Here is a 12,078-nt window from a genome sequence, read left to right on the forward strand (position 1 = left end):
TACCGTCTTTTTCAGAGAGAGAGAGATGCTATTGGCGCTGGTCCACAAACAGTCTCAAAGTTGGGACATGATAACAACATATATGTTTATTGATTGATTTCCTACATCTTATTTAAAAGTGTGTGTGTGTGTGCGTTTTAAAGTCCTCCGTAAATACTGTGTCATGCACAGTCGTCTGTTACAACTCAAGAATTTATTAATAAATATGAAGAAATATCAGTTGAACTTTCGTTATAGAATACTTATACTATCTTGAAAGGACACCCCATGTTATATTACTTTATACATGTAAACCTTTGAAGTTATAAAATTAATGTTATAAATTTGAGTTGTTAAGATAAAATATCATTACTAATCACTTGATATTACTTGGCGGTTCACATAATTCGAGTTCAACGAAATGTAAACTTATAGTTAGCATTCCATCAATCTATTTCCTTAAAGTTCCTTAAAGGTTACTGTAAAGATATATTTATCATTTCAATTTGAAATGGTTCAAATGTCTTAACAATTGACCTTCACTGTTTTATATTAATTTTATACAGAAGCTATATTACAACGACAGGGCATGAACAAAGCAGTGATATTTTAATAAATTGCTTCAGCATTCAACTATATATAACTTTAGCCAAAATACATGTTGAGATACAATTGCATGTATAGAAATATATTTCCCACGGCCTCCTTTCTGTGTTATAACAAATGGAACTGAAGGAATGGTTAACCCGGTAGGCAAGGTACTGTGCCCCTCCCCCCACCCTCCTCCCCACCCTCCCCACCCTCCCCACCCTCCCCACCCGCCCCACCCTCCCCACCCTCCCCACCCTCCCCGCCCCTCATACTGAAACGTCAAGGATTTAAAATGTATACGGTAAATACCTGGAATTTCACTAAAATTTCAAATGAAGGTAAAAATTTAGTTTAAACACTTTGAATAATCTGATTTCAGACATATGCCTATGTCATCCTAACATTAGCATTTAATAACCATCGTGCAAACATACAGGTACCGATTCCAATCTACACCATATTAAACTTCAAAGTTCGAACAGGCCTACATATATGCACTAATGAACTGTGTGGATTTTAGCGAGATCTGCACGGTACAGGGTTTGTTGATGAGGATATCGTTGGTGAATTCCCTGCAAGGCCGAAGCAAGCTACTACGGAGTTGGTGAGTAGGGAAGTAAATATAGGGCGTCTGAAAGTGGCTTGGCGGTGAAAGTCGGTTGACCATGGTCGACCATGTAAAACAGCGAAGCTAGGGCACTGGGTGGCATCTGCCCTGTATATATATATATTCATATATATATATATATATATATATATATATATATATATATATATATATATATATATATATAAACGGACCAGGTCAAACCGTACACCGTAGTGTATATGCACTGCACTCTCCAATACTATAGACTATATTCAAAATCATAAAACGTCAAAGTATATTATCAGGTTTTTTTTTATACTTTTATTGCGTTTACATTAGTTTTAAATAACTGATTCCAAGATTGAGCCTTAGCCAATAGTGTTCAACTTAACAGTGCTTAATATATAGTGCAAACATATATTACATATTCTGCTAGCCTTATAAAAAACCGTATAAAGTACGATTATCTATAACGGCACATATGTACAATGTATACTTACTATGCATATGTATAATGCAACAAATTGTAACCATTTTAACAGTATATATATATGGAGAGAAACCCGGCTTCATCAGTGTATATGCCATTATCGCTTTATTTAGGATACAGTCTAAACGTATACACGCGAACCTCTGTTAAGTTTAAATACTCATACATTGTGACTACTTATTCTATGATTCAGCGAAAACCTGTCTAGGTATGTATAAATCTTCGTTTTTTAGGGGAGGGGGCAGGGGTGGGGGGGGGGGTGAGAGAAGAAAGGGCTGCAGCACCCCAAGAAACGATTTACAGACGGATCGAAGCAACAGTGGTAGGGGGAAACCCTGCAGTAAATGGTTGTGAAAATCATGCTGTTTTCAGGAAAGCTCTCTCATTTGTCGGGAACGAATTAAGTCTCGTCGGGTTCATGTTCCGTTTATTCTATTGGGTATAGGTTCATATGGTCGCCCACTTTTTTAGGGAAGGGGAATGGTATTGTGTCTGGGTATACATTCATGTAGAAGGCAGACATGTTGAAGAAAATAAGAACCTTTAGATCGTGAAGTTTTATGTCTATCCGTATCATTTCCGATCTGAGATTGTCAAGGTTCCCTTCCATTTTGAGAAATTTTGATCAACTAGATTTGTTTTAATGTAAAATATTAATATGTATATTTTTTATTGAAAAACAAATGTTGAAGAACTGTTTAAGTTGTACTGCCTATGTTACATAATTATTGTGTATTGCACATTATTGTGTATTGCACATTATTGTGTCTTGCTCAATATTGTGTATTGTACAATAGGAAGATGTTTGTGATATTCTGTCTGTCAGTAGAGAGGAGGGATGACCCCTTGTTTTATTTCAGGGTGGTGAGGGGGGGGGGGGGGGTAGAATGCCCCAAGAAGTATAAAGGGTTGCGTGCCTGATAGGCCAAAATTAACATAAAACTTCGTTGTTTCAAACTGGCCTCACACCAATTATTCGACCACACATATTATTTACTTCTTGTGGATTTGATATTTTAAGTTAAACGTAGCTTGATTTAAGGTCATGATCTTGGTCTAAGTCTACTGTCTAGATGAAATTTCTTTCTTTTATTACCTCCTATATTTACAGGCCATCGACAAAATGAAAGGCGGTATTCTCGTAGTCCTGTCCTACCTTACTGTGATAACGCATGCAGGTATACTGAGAGGGTCCTTCGTTGTAGGCGTATATGTTACTAACACAACGGAAGGGAAATTTTAAGATTAAATGCATTTATGCAGAATATTAGCTTTGATGTGTCTAAGTCTTATAAAAAAAGATAGAAAAAGAAAAAGAAAAAGAAAACGCACAATGCTGGTATTGATTTTATATATGATTTTAAGATATTCACCTTTAAAGTATGCTTAAACTTGGAACGCTCTTTTAAGAATGAATTGACGATGACGTCGGCTCCTCGACGCAGGCCTAAATTATCATGTTAATCTATTGTTTTAAAATTCGAAAGAAAATTTTTTTTTTTTAAACTTTATAACAAAAGTGGCGTATTTTCATTGGGGAAACTTTTTACATTCAGTCGGGGAATACAATCCCACTTCTTCGGGCCCTGAATGGTGGGAGACCAGGGGTGTGGAAGGTACATCAACTTTTCAACATCATACAAAAAAACTTAAAAGAATCGATTTACCCTATCATATAGGCTTGTGTTATAACCTAATAATAGACTAATCTTCATTGATAGCCAATGAGGCTTCTTCGCGAGTTCCTGCTTGCGGGAGGATCTAAAATGCAGACAAATACGTACACATACTGTAGTCTATATCTTGCATAAGAATGCACGATTTGACTTTATGAACCCCAGACCCGCTTCAATGACCTTCCGTTATAAATTCATGGAACTATCTAAGGACCTTTTATAAAGGTACATGCCCATCTGAACCAGTCGCGAGATTTACAATTTTGCTCCTTCACCCACGACATCCCCCGCCCCCCCCCCACCATTCATCCCCTCATTTTTACACGCCCCTGAACAACAACCGCAATAACAACAACTTTAGCAGCCTAACCTATACGCATGTTTTCTGCAAGTATACGTTGTCCTCCCAGGCCCGTAGGTAGGCCGTGTCATACTGGGGACCGTTCCTCTTCCCATGCAGACAGCTGCCAACCATCCCCCACCCCACACACCTCAAGATGCCACAATCGTGTGTACAAAAATCTATGAGACACAAGTATTGTGCCCTGCTTAAATTGTGGGATTTACCTCCTTAAAGAGCTGGTGCCCCCCCCTTAAATTGTTGGTACCCCTCCTGAAATTGTTGGTGCCCTTTTTAAAATGTTGTTGACCCTTCTTACATTGTTGGTGCACCTCTAAACTCAGAAGTCCTGGCGACGAGCCTTTTCTCACTATATATGGGAATTTCCTTTCAGATTCGCAGGCTGCTATGTCGGTATTCATGAATGATATTAAAGTAGGAGACACATTCAGTATCAGAGAAAAGGCCGAACTTCTTGCAAGATTCTCAACGACTGATAGTAATAACTTTACATGGGCGTAAAGTCTTGAGTGCATAATACGGAGCAGAATACCGAATGGTGATATCAAGGGTTTAACCTCCCTGAAGGACGAAAATGCCGTTTATATTCAACAGGTTAGACGAGATTATAGTGCTCTGACTTGCTGGTTCCGAGAAAGAAAGAACGCTACGGCAGTCACTATCACGCTGAATGTTTTATGTAAGTGTAAGTTTTGCCGATTCATAGCTGTACTCAGACATTTAGTGTAAGTAAAGCAGTCTGGGTAAGAGTACGAGGCTGTAGCCTATGTAAGGATTGCCCCCCACCCCACCCCTCCAGGGAATGCGCGCAGAGTGGCGCACCGTAGTATCCCGGGAGGGACCGATGGAATTGTACTCAACATAGATTTGTGGGTGTGAGAAGTTACCAATTAGCAGGGTGTTAACTGATGTATAGGTCGTGTGAGAAACCCTTGACCTTGATATTAGGCTGTGAATCTTCAGCTCTTTTTGTTTTGTCAAGTGTAACTTCCCATTTATGTAAACATATATACATATCGTGATTAACAGGCTCTAAAAGCGATTACGAAAATGTTTACAACGTTGTACTACAGATTCATCAAGCGATTACGAGAATGTAACATCGTACTATAGGACCTATACTATTTCATTATTACTATGGGTTTCCAGGGATACCATTTGTACAAGTACGCACGATTAATGGTAATTAATTGGTACACGCAATTATGTAAGAATGCGAGCACGTTGTCTTATCTTGTATTGTCGATACATGAAAGTCGAAAACCTTGTTCACTTTCATTTGATTTCGTTCTCCACCCCTCTCTCTCTCTCACGCTGTCTCCTCCACTGTGTGACATGTGTCCTCTTGCATGGACAAAAAAAAAAAAAAAAAAAAAAAACAGATCGGCCAAACTGCTCGCTTTCGACCGTTAACGATTTCCAAGGTATGGAGTTCTATAGGTGCCACTGTGATGCAAACCCGAACCCTATAATTTACTCGTTCACTGCTAATGGTAAAGTCATCTACAACTACACCGGTAACCAGATATCAAGAGATCGGGTTTTCCATGGAGCTAGAAATATCACATGTTCGGCCAGTAACGGTCTACCATCAGGGTACGACAGCATTGCGGTCATTCACCTCCCAGTGATGAATGGTCAGTTTTATATATTCAACTCTCTTTTTTTGTACAAGTGTAACTTACCATCTATGTGAACATATATACATACATGGGTGACAGGCTCTCAAAGCGATTACGAAAATGTTTACAACGTTGTACGAGAGATTCATATAGCGAATACGAGAATATAACGTTTTACTATAGGGCCTATATACTATTTCATTATTATATGTAATATAGGTTTACCATGATACCATGAGTACAAGTACGCGCAAGAGTATGCAAGAGTTGTTGTTATTAATGTACAAACTTATAGAGACGTTCATATAGACTAAATGACAGACCTGAAAACATTTTCATAGGGAATTCCCATTTTGATGACATGAAACGCGAAAAAAACTTAATTGTGCAGACAATGATATAGAAGTGTCAGATCACTTTTTAAACATATATATAGTTATATCAGTACTTCGAACTCAGATATTTTAAGCATGTGGGTATAAATGAGTGTTGAATAGGTCGAGATTCGAATCAGATTTGATAACAAAATTGAATTAAATAGAATGGAAATGAATAGATTACTTAATAAATTTGTGGGAAAAAACTGTTTTTTATAATATTAAATGGTTAATACAACTTTCATATGGAGGAAAATCGATATTGAGCAAATTATCGGAAATGTTTATTTGTAATTTGTGAGAATGTGACATAAATAGATGTAATGAAAATGTAATGAAAATTGAGTTCTAACTAAGAAAGAAACACTGATGCTAATAGTTTAATATTTGATATCATGCCCAAAGTACCATCTCATACATTTACTTGAAATTACGAATAGTTATTTATCGACTTGATTTTTCAGAGTCCAGGAGATTCGCAAGGATTATCGTGGGTATCGTAATATCAGTGTTCTACACCTTGACAGGGGTCCTGATATTCATGAGATATCGTAAGTTTTTGCTGAAATTTGTTCAGAAATATTGAAACAAAATTTTAGAATAATTTTTGTTAACCCATTAGCGTAAATTTTCAGTACACATGTAGAAAGATGTTTTAAACAACTATTCAAAATATACATACAAATTAAAGCAAAGCATTTAGAGAAACAAACTTGCAGATTTTTTTGGTATACATGGAAAGCTCTGTTATTGTATAAAGCAATCTATTTGATAATTCATTTATAGATATTCCATGATTAGCATTTATCTATGTATAACATCCAAGTACATTCAAGTTTACAACTGCTAAAAATGTCACAACTAATTCCGGTAATTGAAGTTCAACTTGAAACTTAAAAGAAGTATGGTCACGAACGATTGAAAAAAACAACAACTTTCGAGACAAGCATTTTACACTTAATTTTTTATTACTTTGTTTAATTTGTCCGTTATCCAGGTAAACAGAAGACTCAAGAAGAAGGCTATACGAAGACAATGATAAGAGAAGTCTGATATCCTGCAACCTTCTATTAACTCTATTAAGTTGTATAATCATCTACCCGTTGCCTCTGTTTTTACCATGATACGTATAGCTTGTATACGATAAGTAACGTAAACACTCTCAATGCGTGTCAACATTAGTAACGTTAATGTAACATGGCACGCATGACACACGTTTAATCATGTGTTTTGTGTATCATATTGTAGATTGTTACTAACTGTTGCACGCTGTTTAAGTGTTTACGTTGGTTATTATAACAAACCATGTGTATTGGGTGTCGTTTTCTTGTACAATCTGTTATGTTAATATAAAGTATATTATATCAATATATAATTATAGAATAATGTCTTTCAGTAGCGTTTCTTTCTTATCAATATGTATTACACATTAATTTATGGTTAAAATGGTTTACATCTGGAATGATGACTACTTAATTATGTATACTCCGAATGCAGTGTTTACCAACATTTATGAACATTTTAAGTACTTTCTAAATATATTACAATGTTTATCTTCTTTTCTGTACAACTGTCATATAACAATTTGTCGTTGCCAAAAGCATTTACATAAAGAACACGGCGTTAACACCTTAAAAAATGGATAATTCATATCTTCGTGATAAAATTCTATTAGGAGCTGAAGTTACTCAAGATGCAAAAGAAAATGTACAAAGAAAAAGGATTAAAATTTGGTAATATGATTTTTACTTTTGGAGTACTCCTTCATTCATGACATTATATGAAAGCCCTGCGCTAATTGGTCATTTCTGGCTCGAGTAAATTGACGGCAATTTTGTCCCTGTTGGTTTGTCAAAGTCGCCTTTCTTATCCGGTGGATTGCATTTATAGTTATGTTACTTCACGTAGCTTCACGGATTTGTCACTAATTTGACATAAATTTCATTTTCTTCCTTAACTTGCTTAAATATACTAGTGGCTTATAAGTAAGTGACTTGCAGAGAGAATCATCACTTGCTGATGCCGATACAGATTTGGCTCGATAATTTACAACTAACGTCTTCCCGCCGTGTTCAAAGCGTTTACTAGATTTGTCAAGACAAAGATCTTTATAACTTGCCATAATGTCGCGTAACTCTTCAACTTCTGTTTGAAGTTTTTCGTAGCCATAATTGTAAATTTTCTTCCATAATGTCTTGTTAAAATGTTGATACAATAACAAATCACCCTCATTCCATCTCGTTAAAGTGCTTTTCACTTCATCAGACAATTGAACCACTTGGCTCTCTTTTCGGGCATTTACCACAAAATATGCAACGTCTTCCAATCTCCAGCAGAGTAAATCCTTCAATAAAATCAAAGATTGATCGAAAAATTCCGAAATTAAGACCAGTCCGAAGTTTTCATCAATTAATTTAATCTGTCTCTTGATTCTGAGATTGTCTTGTAAATATTCTTTTCTTAAACCTAGATCGAAAAGCATCGGATTGACTCCACTCTGTCGTCTTCGTTGGGTCCTTAGGTGACTCCGTTGGTAAAATTTGGATGGATTCGAGGCAAATTTGATGATAGAAGCGTGGAATCGATCCGAGAATTTATAGTACTTGTACATACTTTCAAACTGGCTAGCCGGGTGACGGATGATTGTGATATAAATCGTGTCTGCTGGCATACATTTTTCAAATTCTGTAACCCAAAAAAAAAAGGATCAGAATATTGAGATCAAATTATAATGAACAGACCTTCGTTGGAAGTCAATATTCCATCTTACGTTTGATAACGGTTATTAAAAGTAAGAAGAATAGTCTGAAACAAGTGACCCACCCCCCCCCCCCACCTCAATATTTTCAAAGGTCCACGTTTTTCATTGGTAGAGAATGCTGCTAGGGACTTTAGTATTAACTATGCCAAAGGTCACGAAACAAAAATTGATAAGGGTCAAATATGTGATTCCCTTTGTATCTGAGCACCCTTGATGATACTAAGGAGACCCTCCCCAAGACGGTGTCCGTTCAACCAAAAAATATTTAAAAAAAATGTTCCACTTCTTCTAAAAACGAACCACCATATAGAAAATTTTGCGTGCGGGCATGTCAATCTTCAGTAATTGACAATTTGATTAACTGATTTTTGCCGAATTGTGTACAAACTTGATTTTATTTCCTTTATATTTAGAAATTCTAATAAACTTTGCCATATGCTGGAAGCTTCATATAAACTATACACAGTTCTAGTTTATAAAGTGATGAAATTAAGATGTGATAATTGCACATTAATTGATTACTGAATCATCAATTATAATTCACAGTTTTTGCTAGGAAAAGATCAACAGAAAAGAAATTCTTTATAATTTTAAATTGTACCAGTTTTGGCGACAGCATGCACGTGGCATAAATTTGAACTACAGTAACAACGACATCAACAAAAGTAGCAATAACAACAGCAACGATAATAACAACTACAGTAACAACAAGAAAACAACAGCAGCAACAGCAATGATAACCATAATAATAACAACAGTAACAGAGACAACAGCTCAGCAACGGCAACATCCACAAAAACAACAACGGCAGCAACAACATGGACAATATCAGCAGCACCAACAACAAATATAACCATAATAATCACATTACAGCAGTAACAGCAACAACAACAACCAAAAATATAACAATAATAACAACAGTAACAGAGACAACAGCAGCATCGGTAACATCCACAAAAACAACAGCGGCGACAACAAACAACATGGACCATATCAGCAGCAGCAGCAACAACAATAATAATGATATTACAACAGTAACGACTACATAACAGAAACATCAACAGCAAAAACAACAAAGTAACAACACCAATAATGATAACAATTGAAACAACAGCAACAACCAACAGCAATATCATACCAGGAATTAGTCCAGGTTATTAAAGCTAATTTTATTAAAATACTGATAGCAAACAATACTGTACCAGGTTGACTGTATCTAGCATGATTTGCTAGCATGTTGTATTTCTTTACAGATGGTAACTTCTTCACGAATGATCTACTGAAGAGATGAGGCGTACCGAAGTAGTTATCCGTTTCAGGAAGAGCAAACGTGAGGTTGTTTTTGTCGCCATAACGGTAGATGATATTTTGAAGTGTAGAGCCTCCCGTTTTGTGGGTCTTCAAAAGAACTACATCCTGATGAGGGTTGCACAGGTTAGCATCTTTAGCTACCGTTATTTTCTGGGTTGTGCTGTCCTGTAGTTCTCGTATTTCGGCTCTAGAGAAAAAATCAATTGTTTTCTTAACACATGGTTTCTAAAACACACACACACACACACTCATATATATATATATATATATATATATATATATATATATATATTTATATAAATATATATATATATATATATATATATAAATATATATAAATGTATATACACACATATACATATATATATTAATATATATATATATATTTATATATATATATAAATATATATACACACATATACATATATATTAATATATATTTATATATATATATATATATATATATATATATATATATATATATATATATATATATATATATATATATATATATGACATGTATTTTAAAAATGTCATGGAAAATGATGTTGTTTAACTTCTAATCTTTCAGTAGCGAATAATTCAAATATGCTTCAAAGTAAAAAAAAAATTGACTTAGACAACTTTAGCATTTTCTTACCGACTAGAAATCTGATCGTTTCTGATGATGACTTTTTCAGGATTCCAATTTGTAAACATCGATGTTGATAAGAACAATCCCATCGTAGCAACCAAAAATCCAAATATTCCCTTAAAGTTTGACATCATTTTCATGTGGAGTTCTTGTGTATCTTTTGAAATATCGCTATAACTTGATGCAGTAACAAATGTGGTACGTTCCACAGGAAGAACAATATGAGCGGGTTTCCAAATTGTTATTATATGGAGAACTTTCTACAATCAGTTAGTATTAATACATTACACGGCATTAGAAATACTGAGATGAGACACTTGATAGGTCCAATCATCGCCTTTAACGGCTAGCATCAGCAACGGTTTTTTTTTTCCAGGAGTAATCCACGGGTTCTCCCACCCAGAGTGGTCTTCCGAGAGATCCAAAACCGGAGCTTAACACAGATTACTTTGAAACAAACCGGACGTGTAAGTTATAAGAGATTTAGCAGTTTCGTGCTTTAACAGTCTGAACGTCACCATATAACCAGCTAACAGGCCCGCGGTAGTTATTGCAATCGACGTGTACCTTATACTGTGTGCAGTTACCGTACTATAGTTGATCGTTCCCAAACCCACAAGACTTGTGTGTATTACATTTGGATAATAAGGTCTATGAGGCAGCCACGGTGAGCAAACACACGCACACCTTTTAGATATCTATTGCATATTTTCAAGAAGGAAGTTAGTCTTAAGGAAAGCAAATTCTGTTGTTCAACTTCTAAGGTGTTAAAAGTTCAGTCTTGGTGGGCTATGCCTTATTGCATATTTCCATGAAAGGCTGAGAAAGGTGCTGTACCACCAAGGTCACAAGCGTGTGTGTTGGTCATCCATGCGTAACCGTGCTACCAGCTTGCAGTGAACTATCATATGACAGGTTGTTTGATTAGTGTCAATTTAACAACAGCAACCACAAAAAACACCCAAAATGTACCGTACTTGTGGAAAGTCTGTGTGTCAGTATAACTTGATAATAGGCCCTCTCGTCAAAAGTTGTCTAAGCTTCGGATTCGGTAGTGTCTTACTAAAAGACAAAGGCTTACACAGAATTCACAGGTGAGGGAGCCAAATCTTAACACCCCCTTCCTCCATTAAGGAAGGGCCATAAATGAATGGATGTATATTTTTATACAGAAGGGATGTGGTTGTGAGGTCGTGGTGGCGGCTCCTATGTAGAGGGATTGGGTTGTTGTGGGGTCCTCCTAAGAAATAGAACTGGACGTTTAGACGTCAAATGGTACATTATTAGTCATATGTAGACAATGAAGAAACCGATCCGCTGATACACACGGTTTATTCTTTTTGAAACGGTCTTTTAGTGGGGTCGGGAGCGGGAGAAGGGGGGGTGTGGTGCAAACCCCGAGGATTGGGATAGCTCTTCCCAGACTGAATGTTACGAACAAAACTTATGTTACGAACTGATGTTACGAACGACTGAAGATTGAGGTAATGAGGGTCATGCTCCTGCCCCCTCCTTTCAGCTTGTCACTGCTATAACTATAAATATATAAATATAAATATATATATATATATATATATATATATATATATTATATAAATATTTACTATATATACTATATATACTATTTAACTATATAATCATATATATTAAAATTGATCAAAGACATTTTAAAATATTACATATTCTT

General features: G+C 35.7%; 2 protein-coding genes across 2 annotated transcripts; one reads left to right on the forward strand and one right to left on the reverse strand.

Annotated features, from left to right (window-relative positions):
- The first annotated feature begins 1,394 nt into the window (after positions 1-1,394).
- Positions 1,395-7,216, forward strand: LOC139978036 (uncharacterized). The gene is made up of 6 exons (XM_071987978.1): positions 1,395-1,857; positions 2,761-2,827; positions 4,060-4,365; positions 5,069-5,323; positions 6,150-6,236; positions 6,683-7,216. The coding sequence occupies exons 4-6, from the start codon at positions 5,113-5,115 to the stop codon at positions 6,736-6,738; spliced, it is 354 nt and encodes a 117-aa protein (XP_071844079.1). The 5' UTR covers positions 1,395-1,857; positions 2,761-2,827; positions 4,060-4,365; positions 5,069-5,112; the 3' UTR covers positions 6,739-7,216.
- On the reverse strand, positions 6,718-11,887 carry LOC139978035 (galactosylceramide sulfotransferase-like). The gene is made up of 3 exons (XM_071987977.1): positions 10,398-11,887; positions 9,649-9,944; positions 6,718-8,370 (listed from the first exon to the last, which is right to left on the reverse strand). The coding sequence occupies exons 1-3, from the start codon at positions 10,529-10,531 to the stop codon at positions 7,610-7,612; spliced, it is 1,191 nt and encodes a 396-aa protein (XP_071844078.1). The 5' UTR covers positions 10,532-11,887; the 3' UTR covers positions 6,718-7,609.
- Positions 11,888-12,078: the final 191 nt, after the last annotated feature.

This window comes from Apostichopus japonicus, chromosome 12, assembly GCF_037975245.1.
Source record: "Apostichopus japonicus isolate 1M-3 chromosome 12, ASM3797524v1, whole genome shotgun sequence".
In the NCBI taxonomy this organism is placed as follows: domain Eukaryota; kingdom Metazoa; phylum Echinodermata; class Holothuroidea; order Aspidochirotida; family Stichopodidae; genus Apostichopus; species Apostichopus japonicus.

Excerpts from the sequence above, each read along its gene's own strand:
- LOC139978036 (XM_071987978.1), top strand. The coding sequence starts at position 5,113 with ATGGAGTTCTATAGGTGCCACTGTGATGCAAACCCGAACCCTATAATT. Across the intron at positions 5,324-6,149 it reads TCACCTCCCAGTGATGAATG|AGTCCAGGAGATTCGCAAGG; the intron begins GTCAGTTTTATA and ends TTGATTTTTCAG. Across the intron at positions 6,237-6,682 it reads CCTGATATTCATGAGATATC|GTAAACAGAAGACTCAAGAA; the intron begins GTAAGTTTTTGC and ends TCCGTTATCCAG.
- LOC139978035 (XM_071987977.1), bottom strand. The coding sequence starts at position 10,531 with ATGAAAATGATGTCAAACTTTAAGGGAATATTTGGATTTTTGGTTGCT. Across the intron at positions 9,945-10,397 it reads AACGATCAGATTTCTAGTCG|AGCCGAAATACGAGAACTAC; the intron begins GTAAGAAAATGC and ends TTTTTTCTCTAG. Across the intron at positions 8,371-9,648 it reads TGCTAGATACAGTCAACCTG|AATTTGAAAAATGTATGCCA; the intron begins GTACAGTATTGT and ends TTTGGGTTACAG.